The sequence below is a fragment of the Nannobrachium achirus genome (assembly GCF_963921795.1).
Source record: "Nannobrachium achirus genome assembly, chromosome: 15".
Classification (NCBI taxonomy): domain Eukaryota; kingdom Metazoa; phylum Chordata; class Actinopteri; order Myctophiformes; family Myctophidae; genus Nannobrachium; species Nannobrachium achirus.
Window position 1 is genome coordinate 15,182,196 of NC_137822.1, and position 19,886 is coordinate 15,202,081.

Genomic DNA, 19,886 nt, shown 5'->3' on the forward strand with positions numbered 1-19,886 from the left:
TTACATTATTTGATATACTACATTTAATAACTACCCTTTGTTTAGCGATTTTCAAAATGTTCTTTTCATAGAAAAAAAGGTTATATGGTCATGATTCACCTCCATCCTGGATGGCTTGGTTCGAGGCTTAACATAATTGTTATAAATATTTTTGTAAAAGTCTATGGCGAAAATGAATGGGGAATATTAAGTGACCCCAGGAATCCACTTCCGCTGCGATGCTCTATAGGGTGTGCCAAATGTAGTTCTAAGAGCGGCCATTTCTTGGGTAAACACAGCCTTAGGTGTTCTGATTAGACTATAGCATTAGTTCTATGCAATCAAACAAACAAGGACTACAATGACGTAGCCGCTGGCACACACTATGAGGGGGCGAATAATATATATGTCACGGTTTGTTAGAGAAACAGTACGGTCGAGAAACGGAGCACTCGTGGTGCGGCACGGGGCGGAACAAGCGGTCGCCACAACAACGTCCTCCAGGCGGAGCCGCTCGATTGTCCACGACATTGCAAGCGGCGCGAAGGCCAGCGGACCTTGGTCCTGCTCTTCGCCCCCGAGCGTCGCAGGCGCGAGTGGCCGCGAAGAGCGGGCCAGGGCCGCGCGGCCGGCGGAGCGCCGCGCGAGTTACGAAGCCGTGGTGAATGCAATCGTTATATTTATGCCCAGGCCGTAAGGCCTGGGCAAGCCCACGATAAACGCCCTGTCCAAGTGACTACAATGGAGCTAATGGCTAATGGCTAAGCTAATGGCTAAACACTGCCGAGCTAGGCTAGTAAATAAAGAAAGAGAGTCGCAAACGAGTGACGTCAGCGCCTTCACTAGAGAATGGCTGTCGTCGCCATCTGGTGGTGATTGGTGTGTGGTGAACGACAAAACAAGCGCTCTTACAATGAACGTACTGAGTTACCCAAACATACTGTAACATATATACATAAAGTGTCTTACAAAAAGAGACCATAGCAGTCAATGCTAGTTAGTGCAACAAGTATCTCACTCACTGTCATTGTTAAACAAAGCAAAATACTCAGAAACTACCAACACAACCAATTTTTGACAACCAATGTCAAAAATCAGTGCGAAAAGCCAAAACAAATTAGTATTAGTTAGTGCATACTTTATGACTGATGGGAGTAAAACAGGATGTTAACAGTATTGTGAGTTGTAGAGCACTCCTCCTCAACAGTAGCGGGCGGTAGTGCAGTTCGACATTGGATGACACACCTCCAATACACCAGAGAAGAAGGGGACACGTGTTTGTGAAAAAACAAAATGTCTGCGCCCTGTGTTGTCGTCGTGTGCTGAAACTGTTCTGATAAAACTTCTGTTTGTTTATTCTTGGTGCGTGTTAACGTCGAACGAGTGTTTACGTACCTTTTTAAAGATAGCAAACCGCTAAACGTGGAACTATGGCTCAGAGAAAGAAGAAGCTGACAAAGAAAAGGAGACATACTGGCCGTAGAGACGCTGAGGCCGATTCAGATGGAGATTTTGAGCTCGCTGCCGAAATTAAGGACGATGATAATGTAAGCATTACTTTTCTGACTAATTATTTGTTTAGCAATCATGCGGTGACGTAGTAGTAGGCTACTACTAGTAGGCACTCGTGTGTGACGTGGTACTTTTTGTTGTTGCTGTTGACTTTAATATCCTGTTGAACGAGGCATGATGAACATCGCCAGCCAGAGGTGTTTTTTAACCGTCTGTGTGTGAGTGCGTGTGCGTGTGTTTTTTACCTTTCCATGCTGTACAAACTGGTCTAGATCAATGGTTCCCAAACTCTGGGTCTAGACCCCCAGGTGGGTCCCCAGATGATTAGCTCAATGTGCAACATTGTTTTCTCACTCAACAAACCAACATACAGTAGAAGTGTATTATGAAATGTGCAGGGTATCTCTGGTTCCTCCTGGTACCACAGAAATGTGCAGGGTATCTGCACATTTCTAAATCTACTGTAAAGTTCACAACGGAAGTTGTAGTTAGGCTATTTTCACAATATTTATCTGTGGCTGGGAACTGAGTCAAATTAAATGTAATGCCTCCTCAACACCTACAATTGTAGGGTGACCACTGACCAGACGTCCCGTTTTACCCGGGACAGTCCCGTTTTCAAGCTGCGTGTCCCAGTGTCCCGACAAATATCTCTAAAACGCTATTATGTCCCGGTTTTCAACATTCACTGCAAAATTGTCCCGGTTTTCGCCAGAATTAAAATAATAGTAGCTGTTTTCAGTGGTTGCATAGACATTTATCATGTTCTTTTCATGAAAACTAGCCCCATATAGAACCTCACCCGTCGCTGCGTCCTGTTGTGCTCCGAGATGAGGTCCTAGAAAGGTGGCCACCGGAATCTTGCGACAGCCTCCACATCACAGTTGGAAAACACACAAAACGAAATTTTGTCCAAAAAGTAACGGCAGTTCCGAGCTCCCAGGTTGTGAAAACCTAACAGCGGTACATAAAACTTGAACCGCGGCATGAAACAACCCCTTAAAATCGCTAGTTTTGTCTGCCGGTAATGTTTACAAGCCTGGAAGTTGCAGCCGGAATGGCATTAGCGCCCTCTCTGGTCGAACGTAGCCCCAACCGTCGCTGCATTCGAACAGACATTCGACCAGAGAGGGCGCTAATGCTGCCATTCCGGCTGCAACTTCCAGGCTTGTAAACATTACCGGCTGACAAAACTAGCGATTTTAAGGGGTTGTTTCATGCCGCGGTTCAAGTTTTATGTACCGCTGTTAGGTTTTCACAACCTGGGAGCTCGGAACTGCCGTTACTTTTTGGACAAAATTTCGTTTTGTGTGTTTTCCAACTGTGATGTGGAGGCTGTCGCAAGATTCCGGTGGCCACCTTTCTAGGACCTCATCTCGGAGCACAACAGGACGCAGCGACGGGTGAGGTTCTATATGGGGCTACATGAAAACATGCTCACCTAACCAATCAGAAAAAAGGAACAAATTCATTGCGTGTCTGAATTCAACGCTGAGGCTGTTTGTCAATCACTCACTGCCTGTTTGCAACCCTGCGGTGCGTGTGTGCGCGTGCACGAACGTTAGAGAATGGGCACGCGCGTGCGCGGTAACGTGCGCATTGCTTTTAGGGTCCCAGTTTTAGGCAACAGTGTTTTGTGTCCCGGTTTGAGTGGCTGAAAATATGGTCACCCTATTAACAATTGGGAACCCTTGGTCTACTCTAGAGACTGTAAAACAATACCTTAAGAAACTGTAGACCTAGAATGTCTGTGATCTTACAACATATTACATTTCATGAATATTACAAATACACAGCCATAGATCTGTCCCCGCAGGTTAGCAGACTGACCTCCGTGGCACTTAAGTGTTAAGTCATCCTAGCCCCATATAGAACCTCACCCGTCGCTGTTGTGCTCCGAGACGAGGTCCTATAAAGGTTTCCCCGTGGGGGGGGGGGCGAACGCCTCCAACGTTGAGGTAGAAAACACTCTTCCCGAAATTGTATCCACAAAGTAAAGGTAGTTCCGAGCTCCCAGACTGTGATAACCTAACCGAATGTCTGTTCGAATGCAGCGACGGTTGGGGCTACGTTCGACCAGAGGGGCCGCTAATGCTACCATTCCGGCTGCAACTTCCAGGCTTGTAAACATTACCGGCTGACAAAACTAGCGATTTTAAGGGGTTGTTTCGTGCCCTGGTTCATGTTTTATTGACCCTGGTTAGGTTATCACAGTCTGGGAGCTCGGAACTACCTTTACTTTGTGGATACAATTTCGGGAAGAGTGTTTTCTACCTCAACGTTGGAGGCGTTCGACCCCCCCACGGGGAAACCTTTATAGGACCTCGTCTCGGAGCACAACAGTATGCAGCGACGGGTGAGGTTCTATATGGGGCTAAAGTCATCCACGCTACTTGTGTACTCACCCAATAATGAATTCCTAAGACTTGGGAGTCAGATATATGCCTTGAAGGTTCTGGCAGAAAATGTGTTTAGTATCTAAACAGACGACATTCTCAATCTATGGCTGTGTATTTGGATTTTGGAATACTGTAATGTACCGGTATGTAAGATCATAGACATTCTAGGGCTAAAAAACTGCTGCTGCTTTTTCCTCCCAGCTGCATAATGCTAATGTTTCAAAATGTGTTCTATTTAAACTGTTTCTGCCTCTTTCACTTTTTACCCTTTCCCCCTGTCTCTCACCCGCTGTTTTACACACATGTGATGCGACAAATAAAACTGATAACGATTCAAATCCAATTCCGCTTTTCAGCTTGGAAAAAGGTTGCCTCGATTCCCTACCGCCGACTGTCTGTCCGATGTGGAACCTGACACCAGGCAGTTGGTTAGGGCCCAGAACAAGAAGAAAAAGAAGTCCGGAGGATTTCAGTCCATGGGTAAATAAATATAGCCTGAGCAGAACATAGGCATAGCATTTAGATCATGAATGATGCCCCAAAATGGTGCATATCAGCTCATTTGAAAAAACTATGTTTTAATTTGATTTAGTAGAGAATTCTACAACTGTATGTGAGGGAGATAACAGTGGAGACTAGTGTGAAACCTGTCTTCAGAATAAGTCAGTTGCGTTCTCTCACCTGGCCAACCTCTAGCCAGTGGAATAATAGTGACATTATGGATGGAACCATCTGGACCTTGAAGGGTCCATTTGGTTCCATTTGCACAATCACAGAGTTACAGACCCATAAGGGTCCATGGACCCTAATAGTGCAACAAAAACAGGTATGGTAGGGCACAGAATGAAAAGATGTTGTTTTGGTGACTAATTTAATTTGCTATGAATACATTTATCTGGTACATCAGTTAACGTCTCTTTACTAGCTTAATAATTGTGGAGCATATATAGACAGTATTGAATCAACTTCAAATCATTTTCAGGTCTCAGTTACCCTGTTTTCAAAGGAGTCATGAGGAAGGGTTACAAAGTGCCAACCCCGATCCAGAGGAAGGTCAGTTAACGACTCGTCAGCTTATGACACTTTAAACAGACCATTTCCCGCATCGCACACTTTAGTGACCACAAATGCAGCAGTATTTTATTCCACGTTATTCTCTTATCCCTCTATATAGACTATCCCAGTGATTTTGGATGGTAAGGATTTAGTAGCCATGGCACGGACGGGTAGTGGTAAGACAGCTGCCTTCCTGATACCCATGTTTGAGAAGCTGAAAGCCCCCCAAGCACAGACAGGAGCCCGGGCCCTTATCCTGTCCCCCACCAGAGAGCTGGCCCTGCAGACCATGAAGTTCACCAAAGAGGTCAGTAGCAATGTTATGCTCTTTTTAGCTTTTGATCCAGTTTTCTCTTTTAACAGTTTCCAAGCCACAGGGGTAGATTGACGAGAATTATTAATTAGGCAGCCAGGCCACAGACGAAGATTGACGAGAATAGGCTATTTTTATTATAAAACAACCCAAAATACATTATTTTTGCCTAATGGCCAAACAGAACTTCATACCAAAGACTTTGCCTCCCTCCAGTGGCAGATCATGAGACTGAATGAAAACGGGGAAGTGTAGGCCCATGTGACTTCAGCTTTGTTGTGACAAGATGTTAGAATGCATGAAACACAAAAACACACTTTCCTCCTCACCCGTAAGTCCTATTTTGATTCGGAAAAAAGATCTGAGCAGCGCTCGACGCAAAAGTAGGTATTAGCTCATTTTGTTAGCATGATTGTATGAGTGTAACTGGTAGAATTTAGCGTCACCCAGGGTACTGAAAATAATGGACAGAACGGATAGATGTGTAAACAGTGTTTTCTTGTGGTTGTAAAAAAAAAATGAAATGGGCTGGCATGGAAACTGTTAAAGAGCACATTGTGACATTTGCTTCCTCCAAATTAGTTAACCTATAGTGATGTTTGTGTTATTTTGTCTTTGCAGTTGGGAAAATTCACAGGCCTCAAGACTGCTTTGATCCTTGGTGGAGACAGGTGGGTTGCCTCTGAGAGTCTGGCTTTGTTGGAGTCTGAAAATAATTCCTTTGTCCCATCACAAAGGGTCTAAATGTTTTTGTTTGTTTTTTAAATTTCTCTCTCTCTCTTTTTCAGCATGGACGATCAGTTTGCTGCTCTCCATGAAAACCCAGACATGTAAGTGGCGCTGAAGCAGGGATATTTGTTTTCTCACAATACCAGTCAATATAGCCTCCTCTGCCCTATGTTTATGTAATATTGTTAATCTTACTGCAGAATCATCGGTACCCCTGGTCGGCTCATGCACGTTATCAGGGATATGAACTTGAAACTACTTGGTGTGGAGTATGTGGTATTTGATGAAGCTGACAGGTAAGAAACACGTTGTGATTGTCACGTATTACTGAATTATGGTATATGCTGATGTAATAATAGTAATAGCTCAGATTTATATAGCTCTTTTCTAAGTACTCATAGCAACTTAACACAGGGAAGAAATGGAGATAAATAATCTGTTTGTCTAAAAGTAAAACCAAGGTGCTTGGGGAGTAAGGTGGGGAATAATCTTTCAAGAGGGTGTTTTTGAGGGCAGTTTTGAAGGACCCATTGCTGTGGTTAGGGAGTTAGTGGGAGAAATATGTGAAAAAGGTGTTCACTTCCGGCAGAAAGCGTGAAAATTTGCACCTAGGGGTATTTTTGTGCGCTGAATTCAAAAATTGACGGTCCCAAGCACTTTTCTCAAATTCACTTTTCTCTCATTCACTTACCATAGGGTTAGGGTTAGGAAAAAAAGACCCCCCAAAAATCTTCTTTAAGTAGCATGTGAGGGGTCTATCTAGGGGGTTTTCATGATTCTGAATCCATTCCAAGCATTTGTTTTGCACAAAAAACATTCCTTGGGGAAGAAATGGACCCCACAAACTATGGTTTAGTGATGAGTCATCACTTTTCAAAGTTTTGTTGTGTCCATTTCTCGGAAAGGAATGTTTTCCGTGCAAAACAAATGCTTGCAATGGATTCAGAATCCCGAAAAACACCTAGTTTGACCCCTCACATGCTACTTGAAGAAGATTTTTTGCGGGGTCTTTTTTCCCTAGTATGTAAGTGAATGAGAGCCACCAGATCCCATGGGAAAAGTGCTTGGGACCGTCAATTTTTGAATTCAGCCCACAAAAATACCCCTAGGTGCAAATTTTCACGCTTTCTGCCGGAAGTGAACACATTTGCCTTTTTTTGTTACATATTTCTCCCACTAAGTGCTTTTCACCGGGAGGAGGGCAGCCACTGAAAAGGCTCTTATCATGTAATTTAATATGTATGTTACCTTTTCCCATTAGATTGTTTGAGATGGGTTTCGCTGAACAGCTTACGGAGATCATCCGTAGACTTCCAGACACCAGACAAACCATGTTGTTCTCTGCCACTTTGCCCAAACTAATCGTGGAGTTTGCTAGAGCAGGTAAGGCTGTTGTCATCATCGTTGTTAGTGCTTTCATTATGTTCTGGTATTTGGTTCATTCAACATTATATTGACCTTTATGGCAACACTTGAGTCTCTTATGACATAGCCATTTTTTTCAAATGGTAGCTCAAGCCTTGTGTGTTTGTGAAGACAAGGGGATAATCAAATTGTTTTTGTTCCCAGGGCTGACAGAACCAGTGCTGGTTCGGTTGGACGTGGACACTAAACTAAATGAACAGCTCAAGGTAAAGGGATTAGAAAACTAAACTTATTAAAATGTCACTTGGAGAGCTTAGAAGACAATTTGTCATATTTTCTTAAAACTTAAATCACTCTTATCAATCATAAAATTATTGGGCGTAATGACACGGAAGTGGGAAGCAGTACCAGATGGAACACCATGCTTCATACCATTGTCGATTCTTCAGTGCATGATAACTGGTGGTTAATTTAGTATCTCAGTCGTTACCGTAGTCTGTGAAGAGGGGCGAGAGCAGGCTTGTTTTGATACACTAATGGTATCATTCTCAGTAGTTTATCAGTGCAGTAAGGGCTACATTTTTGTACATAAGGGCTTTAACACATCGTTGCCTCAAACATAGGGTCACAACGCTTTTTAGGCCGCAAATAAATATCGTCTTATTTTAACAATCTTTTAAATGGGCCTTAGGTAGTTCAATATTGCATTTTTGTAAGTTTTGGTCCCAGGGAGACACCATTATTTTTTCTCTTTTGGGTCTCGAGTTGAACATCCAAACTCACCGTTCCATCATATCTTCATTTCTCTTCTCTCCACAGCTGGGATTCTTCCATTTGCGTATAGACGACAAGCCAGCGCTACTCCTTCATCTTTTGAGAAATGTGGTCAAACCCCAGGAGCAGACAGTGGTGTTTGTTGCCACCAAACACCATGTAGAGTACGTCAAAGAGGTGAGACACTGGTTCTTCTTGGTGTCATATTGAATCTGAGATGAAAACAACAGATTGATTTGTGTTGACTAGTTTACAGCTATTAATTCTCGCGTAAAATTGGCCGTTCAGACCGGCCAAGTGCGTTCAATCAATGTGAAAAAAGTGATTTGTTAATTAATCGACTAAATCGATTTAGGACAGACGTATACAGCGTTTCCTTGAATTATAGATTTTTTTTTTTTTTTTGGGTGTGCCTTTTTTGCTTTGCCTTTAAGCTAATTTTTGTGTTTCTGTGCAGCTGCTGTCGTCAGAAGGTGTGGAGTGTGCCTATATCTACAGTGCCCTGGACCAGACTGCCAGAAAGATCAACATAGGAAAATTTGTCCACCGGAAGGCCATGGTTCTTATTGTGACAGATGTTGCAGCTCGTGGTATAGATATCCCTCTGCTGGACAATGTCATCAATTACAACTTCCCTTCCAAGCCCAAACTCTTCCTGCACAGAGTCGGTGGGTGACCCAAACACAATGCAGACATTACGCATTTAATAAATAAACATCATTTGATCGAAAACGGCCTAATGGGCCGGGGTATTTGAGAGATTTTTGCAATATTTTCTAACACTGACAGTGTCTAAAGTATTTCCTTTTTTCTTTTTTTTCTACTAATAATATTTTTTAATGACTTTTACATTTTATGACGAAGACAAAACAAACAAACACGCACAGCTCAGATACGTTGCAAACTCGGTATTTACTTTATCTGAGAGAGCATTCAGTGAAAAAGGTTTGGCCACGGTATGAAGGTTTCTTTGAGACATAACGGCAGCAACCAATATTTACACACGCCAGCTGTCCATGTTGTTTTTTCCCCTTTACCTCCTAAAGCATGTAGTCAAAATTCTAAGCTCCTATGATTTAGAGCTCTGAAACACAGATCTGTTGAAACCCTCACAATGCTGCTTTGAATTGTGATTATACAGTATGGTCATCCTTTGTCTGTCCGTTGCAGGTCGCGTGGCACGTGCTGGACGTAGTGGCGTAGCCTACAGTCTGGTGTGTGTAGATGAAGTGCCATTTGTCTATGACCTTCACCTCTTCCTTGGCAGACCCATGCAAATGGCCACCCCAGAACACACAAGTGGTAAGCCTACATAAGGCCTGCCTGCCGAACTTATAATTGATTTATAGAAACTAAAAGTAGGGCTGGGCGATATGGACAAAATCAACGATGACAATATTTTTGGACCAATACCTCTTATCGATTCTTTATAATTTCTTTCAAAATATTCAAAAATAATAGATCTACAAGGTCTTTTTTCAATAAAATAGCAAACCGATGTACAAGCAGATCACAACGCGTCGGATTGCGATGCGTTGTGAGCTATGTTTGAATAGTAAAAAAAAGAAATCAGACTATATAAAATAGGGCACACTTAAAACCTAAACCAGGAAAAGACAACATATGTCATATCAAGATGTTACAAAAACCAAAATCCATGATGTCTAGTCTTGCATCACACAATCAATATAATAACTGTACTAGCCCAGCCCTGCTAAAAGGTTTGTTATTATACCCCTCTTCCACTCCAACTTCATCCAACACAAACCTCTGTCCCAAATTTGTCCAGCTTCAGATGGTGTGTTTGGGCGAGTCCCCCAAAGTATCCTTGACGATGAAGGGTCTCATCTGATCGTAGCCCACGAGAACTCCCTTGACCTGCAGAACACCCTGCAGGTCTCAGACAATGCCTACAAGCAGTATCTCAAGTCCCGACCAAGTCCCTCCCCCGAGTCCATCAAACGGGTCAAAAACACAGACCTGTCCACTATGGCTGTTCACCCGCTTTTAGGTAAGGATAAGATGATCATTATCATTCTTTTGGAAGGTCATGATGAAAATTGCTGACGTGGTAATAATATAACTCAGATTACTGTGTCTCTGTAATTTCTCTGCAATTGTATTGAGTATTTGTTTTGGATTCTTTAAAACTGTACTTTCTCGCTTCATTTCAGGGTTGGGGTTGGAAAATGTGGAACTTGAGCGCCTCCAAATGGTGGATTCCATCAAAGGCTACAAAGCCAAATCAGTGAGTTGTTATCCTGTTGAATGGGTTGTGCACTGACTTTAGGGCTGCAACTATCAATTATTTTCTTAGCAATTATATTTAGATTAATCAAAGGATGGAGAAGTGTGTGTTTTTTTAAATATATTGTTAAAACGCTCCATATATCAATGAATAGATGAACCACTTGATTGTTATTTTATTCTTAAATCGGATTAACTGTTGCACCCCTTCTGTGGAATGGGTTGTAGGCTGACTCTTAACCAGAAGGTGTTTGCTTGCGTCCCGTAGACCATCTTTGAAATCAACTCTAAAAGTAAGAACGTGGCCAGTGAGGTAATGCGAGCCAAGCGGTCAAAAGACACTCGGCTGGTGGACAAGTTTAGCAGGAAGAGAGAGCACCTGGCTACAGAAAGCAGGCTCCACCAGGTCCCCATCGCTGGTACCTCCACTACTAGTGACCATCCCCCTGTTGAGGTGAACAGTGAGGAGGAAGAGGAGTCTCTACAGGTGAGAACCTGTGAATCAGAATCCTTTTAGTTTGATTCAATTTACATTTTTCTTTTTTATTAAGGCTACAATGAGATGAAAAAGACAATTATAATAAAGGGCAAACATACATTTTGTCATCTCTGATGTTGTCATTGTATAATCAATTTAATAAGATTACTTTTGTTTTCATTGGTTATTTAAAGTTTCAGTTAACCAAGCTTTCCTGGGTTGTAAAATGCTTTTTGGCTGCAGGGAGTCTTCTCAGAGGTGGTTGGTGGAAAAAGGAGAAAACCACACGAGTATGTTGATGCAGAAAGGCCAGGAAGCAAGAAGAGCAGAACGACGGGCAAAGATGAAGAGTACTACATCCCTTATCAGCCCAAGGACTTCAACTCCGAGAGAGGGTAAACAAGCTATCCTTATTCTTGAGTTTATCATTGTGCCTATAGTTCTTTTTTGGTTATCGTGGTGAGATTTGTACCAATGATTCATTGGTACAAATGATAATGAAGTCTTAGATGTAATCATTGGTATAAATGGTGTAACCTTTATCTGATGTATTTTGTTTCTTGTTTTGTTTATTAGCTTACGTTTGGGAGGAGAAGGTACTGCGTTTGAACAGCAGGCCTCTACAGCTGTTCTGGACATGATGGGAGACGAGGGTGACCGACTAAACCAGCACAAACACATGATGAAATGGTAGAGTCAGACATGTGTACACTCGCACTCAATCATACGCTTTAAGCTTACTAAATCTTCCATTTCTTTATTCTTAAACATGTCCTTTTTTTCTCTCACTGCAGGGATCGTAAGAAGAAGCGCTTTGTCACAAATACAGGAAAAGAAAACAGCCAGACGAAGACAAAAACGGAGAGTGGAGCGGTGGTTTCTAAAACCAAAAAGAACTTGTATCCTTTAAACAGTGACAAACTAAAATGACTTTTTGCACACTTGGCTTAAGCATGCAGTAGTAATAATCTATCTTTTGTTTTAGATCTTTGATCGCTTCTGCATTGATATATTGTATATATATGTACATTCTGGAATGAGTTATGGCTTTAATGCTGTGTCAGTTATGAGGAGTGGAAGAAGAAGTACAAGGTGGATGATGCAGACTCTGATACAGAGACAAGGGGGAACCAAGCTGGGAGACGTAAGAGAGAATCTTCAACAAGTCTTAAAAATGTCAATAGGTTTAGGAAGATTAACTTTCATATGAATGGTGATCCGGCTAAAAGTCTTATCAGCGGTGTTGGATATGAATTGATGGTATCTGATTATTACTTTAAACATTACAATACTGAAGATCCCTATAATATGAAGTGTAATGTTTAATATAACATGCGTTTCACATGACTTAACATGTAATCCTTTAGTCCAGGGGTTCCCAAACGTTTTTGTCTCAGGGCACCCCATAAATATTTTTTTAATCCGAGGCACCCCTACATTATAATTTTCACTCCCAGCACCTTATATTTATAGCATATCGTCATTGTCGGGTGGAAACCTGGTATGTCCAAAACCGTTTGTTTTGTATTTATCATCTATAAAATGTACTAAACTAGTGAAAACAGCAGATCTACAAGCACATCGCGAGGCGTTGTGTGCTTGTAGATCGGCTGTTTTCCCTAGTTTTATGTGACAGTCTTGTATGATGAAGCAGGGCTTTGCTTTACCAAAAGACATATACATACAAGGTTTCTGCCCGACAGTGACGATATTTTAGTGATTGTTGCGAGGAAAACGTTGACATAATAGCCATTTTGGTTAGAACTGACTGAAAATAACTTTGTACTTCAAGTTTAAAATTATACTAAATATTTTTTTGTCCAAATAGATCCAAATATTATCAAATGATCTCGCGGCACCCCAGGGTGCCCCGTCACCCACTTTAAAAACCCCTGCTTTAGTCATACCATCATTATATATACCCAACGATTCTGTCATCTTGTGTTCGCTGCACGCAACAATATGATCATATCTTCTGCCAGGTCGTGGTCGAGGCCGCAGAGGTCCCCAGGCTCCGGGCCCTGCAGGAGCACAACAGCAAGATGGCGGCAAGAGAGTGAGATCCGAGTTAAAGACCAAGGCACAGATCATGAAGCAGCGCAAGAAGACACAGAAGCATCAGTTCTTACAAAAAGGAGGTCTCAAGGACCTCCGTGGCAAAAGTAAACAGAGGCTGCAAGAATTTAAGAAGTCAGGCTTTGGACGCGGAGCCCACAAGAAGGGTAAAATGAAGAAGTTTTAGGGGCGGATAGCAAGAGAAAGATGGGATGGAGAAATCGGTCATTTATGCTGGCAAGATGGAAGACTTGCTGGGAGGTTGAGAAATTAATAGTTTGTTCTTTCCACCACAAAGTTCACAATTAATATCCCCTGTTTTGCGTTGTCATGTCATTGTGGATAGAAAGAATATGGTTTAAAGTTCTTAAAGGGCTCAGAGGACATACACAAGTCACGTTTTTGATTTGAGCAACACAATGAATAACAAACTAAATACTCAACCTCCAATAATATTTACTGGGCTTAAACAGCTGAAGATTTACCTGTATAAATAAGAGCATGGAAATGGAATGTTGTTTTATTATGAGCAATAAAGTGATTCAAGTATTTTTGTGTCCAGAATAATCAATTCCATGGTTAAGTATAAAAATCACACCCAATGTGAAGTGAGCGGTGGTCGTGCTTGCATAACGTCTTCAGACTAGGATTTGAGTCTAGGATGTACAGGCTATGCTACACACACGTTTTGCTATGGCAAAACGCTGAGGAAAAAGGCTACAGACATACAACATATGACATCACTAGACAAACATGATGCTACGTACACACATTTTGCAATGGCAAAACGCTGAGGAAAAAGGCTACAGACACGCACAGCCACTCTATGGAGCAGTTTACCAGCGCTCAAGAACTCAAAGTTAACAATAGTGGATTTGTCAGCTTGCCTTTATTACAGAAATTAGTTTTTGACTATCTGGTAAAAAGAAACTCAGCATTGTGTATACTCCGTTAAAGTTAAAATTTGTAGTCAAGTGCCTCAAAGTGTCACTGTTATTCATTCAGTTTGAATGTTTAGATAGAACTAGCCCTTACCCGTTCAAAGACATGAGCTCCAAAATTGTGCATGGCCTGAACAACAGCGCCCCTCCCTTAACATGTGTGGTCACAAAAGGTACTGTAGGCTAAATAGATATAGATAGACCATAAAAATGCTATTATACAGCATACGATTCGTGAAAGTGACAAACGGGCTTCACAGTTATGTCAGGTGTGTTCATATGCTGATGGTGATGCGATTTCAGATCAATTGCTCCAGCCACCGAGGAGAAACGCTGAGACAGACAGACACTCACTCAGACAGACACTCAGACATTCGCTTAATTATAGTATAGATGCAAGTAAACTGGGCCCTATACCGGGAGTTGCACCTGAGCCAAAGAATCCAGGGGGAAACATTTTGATTGTATGGCCAAGCAGGGCAAAACTTAAGCGGTGTAAAATTAGCTGTGCACTAATCTCTCAAGCCTGCACCACTGGCATACACATGTAGTGTTTTTAGGAATAAACAGGTCTGACTCTAGATGTCTCTAGTACACATTCAGTACACACAATACAGCCAAGTTCATGAAAAGAGTTGTTCATGCCAATGCTACCCCAGAGGAGTTTGGCACGAGAAACTAAAACATCTTCAAATCAACCTCAATAAAATGTACAGGCCGTAACACAAAGTAATAGCTAAAATATAAAAACGGCTATTCAATAACATATTATGGTCTCATATTTGCTGCTAGGTTCATCATTGCATTAAACATGACAGCAAAGACAAAAATAGGGAAAAAAACGGTGCACTGCGGTGGCTGACCTGGTAAAAAAGCACATATCCTAGGCTAAAGAGTGTTTCCTCCACAGCTGGGCAGGGTTCTAAACAGAGCAGAGGCTGTTTGCTGTTTGACATCCCCCCCCTCTCTCATGCCTTTCCTGTTTCTCTTCTCACTCACAAAGTGGGAGTGCCGAGTAGAATTTAACTAATCTAACCCCCCACAAAGGTCTCCATCTTTGAAGTCCTCTTCCATAACTGTCCATATTCCTTTGCCCCAAGGTATCTCGTTCTATGTTTTCTTTCTGTATTCATTATTTCTTTTGTGTGTCCATATCAAATGTAATGCTAAATGTCCAACTCGGTGTCTTGCAGCCATTCCTGATGGAGATCAATTGGGTGTAGGGGCTATACATAGAATTACCGTATATATCTTAGGGATCTCCTTTGCAGCCATGTCTGTTCTGGCGCACATCAGTTGGTACTTGGTATTTGGTTCTCTATTCTGCTGCTTAGTGGTGGCCATCACATTTCTGTGCTCCGCACAGAAATACTGGCCTCCTAGTATTTCCCTTTCTTCTTTTCCATTGTCTGAAACGTGTTCTTTGCCTTTGTCGATCTATCTCTCATACTGTATATGAAATGGTAAATGGTGCATTTATATTATGCCTATATCCAAGGCACCTATGTGCATTACATTCACCCATTCATTCATACACCGATGGTGGAGGAAACCATACAAGGCACCAACCTGCTCATCGGGAGCAATTAGGGGTTCAGTGTATTGCTCAAGGACTCTTCAACATAACAATGGGGGGCCCGGGATTGAACTGCCGCTCTACCTCCTGAGCCACTGCCGCCCCACATATGTCTTAAGGGGGATCTGTGTTTTTCTAAATTCATTTTTCTTTCTGTTCTTTCTGTTGCTGTTAGTAGTCATGGCTGTCAGTTCCCACCTGATATCATGTGGGAGTCCCACATTCTCCAGACCGTCCTGAATAACTGCTAGCTTGCATAACGTCTTCAAACTAGGATTAAGGTCTAAGATGTACAGGTCATCAGGACTGTATCCTCCAAAGAAGATGACACGATCTCCCACAATGCAACAGCACATCCTGTATGTCCGTGAACAGGGGCCCTTCCCCTTTGGCTTTACATTCATCCAGCAGAAGGTCTCTGGATTGAATTTCCACACATCATAGAAGGTCCGGCACAGATGACGATTGTCACCCCCAAATATGTACAGCTCTCCTTTGTAGGCAAAGGCTGAATGACCCTCACGTCCTTCTGGAAGGAGCTGTGCAGAAGGAGTGCTCAGCCAGCAGTTGGTCTCTGTGTCAAACACTCTGATGGTTTTACTGGGCTCGTTGATTTTGACCTGGTCCCCGTGGCCCCCAAATACAAACATCTTTGTCCCGATGATGGTGGCAGAGTGACATTCCGAAGCAGGAGCTGGGGTGCCTCTGGTATTAATTAGAGACCAGACCATCGTGTTGGTGTCCAGCTTGTGGATATCATTAGTGTATCCAGTCAGCTTGTCGAATACTCCAAATATATACATGATCTTACCCAAGACACAGGCTGAGTGGCCACGCCTTGCCTGTGGGACAGTCCCAGAAACCTTGGGCCTGAACCATCTGTGGGTGTCAACATGAAATGCATAAAGAACTTTGCAGGACTCCCCATTGTCGGTAAAACCCCCCCAGATGTAGATGATGTCTTCTATCAGCACAGCTGAGTGGCCGGAGCGCTTGGAGGGAACCTGGAGGGGATGTTCTCTACTTTCAGTGGTCACTGAAGGTGGGGGCAACGTCACCCAGCACAAAGAGATTGTGTTGAAGACAAGCACACCAATCTGACTCCCACCAGTGCTGTACCCCCCAAAGGAGTACACCTTGTGCCCCACTGCCACAGCCGCATGCAAGGTTCTATATGGTCGTGCCTTCAGCTGCAAAGCCCAGCATGACATACTAAAGACCAGAAAACAGATTTGCTTTGTAAAATAATGAAGTAATAGTGTTCACAATACCACCTATATTGGTACAGCGACACCTAAACGTCACGTGAAGGTCGACCAATCTGCAAAGCTGATGCCCGTTGACCTCGGCTAGTTGAGCACCATCATCACCATCATCATAACGATTGTCTCTTCAGATTGTCACTTTGTCAAGGGGTTTGTTTGTTTACGTCACCAATAAGTCGTGATGAGTCACACCTGTAGCCTGCAGCTGTATATAAGCCCGGTGAGTATATCATCCATAAATAACATCTTATTTAGTGCCTACAATAGTGACGGCCAGATGTCTCTGCCAAAGAAACGCAAGCTCGCTCCCTTCGTCCAGAACCAGCATCTTAACACTGCCATGGTCATCCAGGCCCAGCAGCTAAACGCTGCCACGGCCGACACCCTCCTGGAACACATGTGCCTGCTGGACATTGACTCGGAGCCGTCCACTGCGCGCCACACCAGCATCATCTGCACCATAGGGCCGGCCTCCCGCTCCGTGGACATGCTGAAGAAGATGATCAAGGCCGGAATGAACATTGCACGCTTGAACTTCTCCCACGGCTCACACGAGTACCACGCGGAAACCATCAAGAACATCCGCGAGGCATGCGAGAGCCTTGGGCCTGGCAGCGTCCACTACCGGCCCGTTGGCATCGCCCTGGACACCAAGGGCCCAGAGATCAGGACTGGGCTCATCAAGGGCAGCGGAACAGCCGAAGTGGAGCTAAAGAAGGGAAACGCCATCAAGCTGACGTGGGACGATGCCTTCCAGGAAAACTGCGATGACAAGATCCTCTGGCTGGACTACAAGAACATTGCTAACGTGGTCGATGTTGGCAGCAAGATTTACATTGATGACGGACTTCTGTCCCTTCAGGTCAAGGAGATCGGCGATGACCACCTGATGTGTGAGATCGAGAACGGCGGCACCCTGGGCAGCAAGAAGGGAATCAACCTCCCCGGAGCCACCGTCGACCTGCCCGCCGTCTCGGAGAAGGATGTCAAGGACCTGCAGTTCGGTCTGGCGGAGGGAGTGGACATGGTCTTCCCCTCTTTCGTCCGCAAGGCCGCAGATGTCCACGAAGTCCGAGCCGTCCTGGGGGACACGGGCAAGCACATCAAGATCATCAGCAAGCTGGAGAACCACGAGGGCGTGCGCCGGTTTGACGAGATCATGGAGGCCAGCGACGGCATCATGGTCGCCCGCGGCGACCTGGGCATCGAGATCCCCACAGAGAAGGTGTTCCTGGCCCAGAAGATGATGATCGGCCGGTGCAACAGAGCTGGAAAGCCCATCATCTGCGCCACGCAGATGCTGGAGAGCATGGTCCAGAAGCCGCGGCCCACACGTGCTGAGAGCACCGACGTGGCCAACGCTGTGCTGGACGGCGCCGACTGCGTCATGCTGAGCGGCGAGACAGCCAAGGGGCAGTACCCCCTGGAGGCAGTGCACACCATGCACATGATCGCGCGGGAGGCCGAGGCGGCCGTGTTCCACCGGCAGCTCTTTGAGGAGCTGAGGCGGACCGCCCCTCCCGCCAGGTCGCCCTCGGAGGCCATGGCGGTGGGTGCCGTGGCCTCCTCCTTTAACTGCGGGGCCATCAGCGCCATCGTCGTGTTGACCACCAGCGGCACGTCCGCCCAGCTGCTCTCGCGCTATAGGCCCCGCGTTCCCATCATCGCCGTGACCCGTAGAGCCGACACGGCCCGCCAGGCTCACCTGTACCGCGGCGTCTTCCCTGTCCTGTATAACCGGCCCGTGGCCGAGCCGTGGGAGGAAGACGTGGACCTGCGGGTCAAGTTCTCCATGGAGACGGGCAAAGTTCACGGCCTGGTCAAGGAGGGCGACCTGGTCATCGTCCTGACCGGCTGGCGCTCTGGCTCCGGGAATACCAACACCATGCGGGTGGTCCCTGTGCACTGAGGGAACACCGACTGACACCATGGTCCCTGTGCATTGAGGGAACACCGACACCATGTCTTCCAAACATTTTCCAATGGAGTTGGAAAATACTTTTCATTGGTTCAATATTTCTAAAACCCACACTCAGATACATAAAAGGTGTTCAATAGCTCAGATTAAAAAATAAAATACATTTTTAAATCACACATATTGTGAAGTGAGCGGTGCTATTTGTGAGTTCATTTAATCAAGCGTCCCGCTAGCCAGTCACATCGTGTGCTGCGAAGCTTGGCCAATGGGACCCTGGGCATACAACAAAAGCCTTTTATGCCAAGCTTCAGTTTACTTTAGCCCCAGACAATTTTAACAGGTTTTTCCCACCAGTTTGGGAACCAGACAAAGCCAGATGTTGGAGCTTAGCTCCTGTTTCAGAAATGACCTCTATAAGAATTTCTTATGGGCGGTCTCAGAATTTTCTGTGGTCACCCAAGCCCACTTGTGAATTGTGTTCGGACGGTTCCAACAGTGTGATTGGTCTTGTCTGGTCATTATATATTTATTTATTATTATTTTTGAGCAGTGCTAACCGCTCCCTCCTACATCTGGCTTTGTGTGTATGTATGTCTGTCCCTCGAAGCTGGCATTGGCCAAGCTTCGAGGGACGTTTAATGAAATTAACTTAGGCTATTAGGAGGCACCTCTCACTTCACACTGTGTGTGATTTTTATTATTTCCCTATTCAGACCAGGCTATTCTGTCAGTAGTGAAAGCAGTGGGAAAAGACATTGGCTGTGGACTCCTCAGCCAACCTCAATGGACAATGGAGTGAGGAGTCTACAAACATCTCAGTCCCCCTCTAGTGACCTTGCATGAATACAAACAGTCACAAAAAAATAGAAAAACATCCATACCTCTGTGACAAATGTCCAATATCCAGGTGTCAGAACAGTTGGGTTGGCAGTATATGGAGTATGAGGGGACTGCCCCATGGTTCAAACTCCCATTGGTCTGAACAGGTTAAAATTCACCATTGTCGGCAGGTTAGCTACGCATCAGGTTAGCATTCACCAGCGTCGGCAGGTTAGCTACTCAACAGGTTAGCATTCCCCAGCGTTAGTTTTACTGAGGTTAAGGTTAGGTTTAGGTGGTCGGACCAAAGAGAGTTTGAACCATGTTACCGGAGTATGAAAGGTGTCTTGTCAAAAATAACTTTTTTCTTAAGGCCATATAGAAGTTTGTATGTTGGATGGTGGTAGCAAAGATGCATCGATTAGCTTAATACCAGGGGTGTAGTTGGCTGGATTATTCA

At 44.3% G+C, this 19,886-nt stretch overlaps 3 protein-coding genes across 3 annotated transcripts; 2 read left to right on the plus strand and 1 right to left on the minus strand.

Moving 5' to 3' along the window:
• Positions 1-1,291: 1,291 nt before the first annotated feature.
• Positions 1,292-13,403, plus strand: ddx54 (DEAD (Asp-Glu-Ala-Asp) box polypeptide 54). The gene is made up of 20 exons (XM_080742621.1): positions 1,292-1,526; positions 4,247-4,370; positions 4,873-4,943; positions 5,065-5,253; positions 5,881-5,930; positions 6,048-6,089; positions 6,189-6,284; positions 7,250-7,371; positions 7,558-7,619; positions 8,173-8,304; positions 8,585-8,795; positions 9,298-9,429; positions 9,917-10,138; positions 10,302-10,375; positions 10,643-10,861; positions 11,096-11,247; positions 11,429-11,542; positions 11,647-11,751; positions 11,917-11,996; positions 12,835-13,403. Exons 1-20 carry the CDS (start codon positions 1,410-1,412, stop codon positions 13,092-13,094), a joined length of 2,574 nt encoding a protein of 857 aa, XP_080598747.1. The 5' UTR covers positions 1,292-1,409; the 3' UTR covers positions 13,095-13,403.
• Positions 13,404-15,504: 2,101 nt separating this feature from the next.
• Positions 15,505-16,635, minus strand: LOC308299628 (kelch domain-containing protein 3-like; the record flags this gene model as incomplete). The annotated part of the gene is made up of 1 exon (XM_080743423.1): positions 15,505-16,635. One exon carries the CDS (start codon positions 16,633-16,635, stop codon positions 15,505-15,507), a length of 1,131 nt encoding a protein of 376 aa, XP_080599549.1.
• Positions 16,636-16,966: 331 nt separating this feature from the next.
• On the plus strand, positions 16,967-18,598 carry LOC308299629 (pyruvate kinase PKM-like; the record flags this gene model as incomplete). Its single annotated transcript, XM_080743424.1, has 1 exon — positions 16,967-18,598. The coding sequence occupies one exon, from the start codon at positions 16,967-16,969 to the stop codon at positions 18,596-18,598; it is 1,632 nt and encodes a 543-aa protein (XP_080599550.1).
• Between the last annotated feature and the right edge of the window lie 1,288 nt (positions 18,599-19,886).

What these genes read in the sequence shown, in the direction of transcription:
- ddx54 (XM_080742621.1), top strand. Translation starts at nt 1,410, where the DNA reads ATGGCTCAGAGAAAGAAGAAGCTGACAAAGAAAAGGAGACATACTGGC. An exon ending in ATGTAGAGTACGTCAAAGAG is followed by an intron (nt 8,305 to 8,584) that starts GTGAGACACTGG and finishes GTTTCTGTGCAG; the next exon opens with CTGCTGTCGTCAGAAGGTGT. An exon ending in GGGGAACCAAGCTGGGAGAC is followed by an intron (nt 11,997 to 12,834) that starts GTAAGAGAGAAT and finishes ATCTTCTGCCAG; the next exon opens with GTCGTGGTCGAGGCCGCAGA.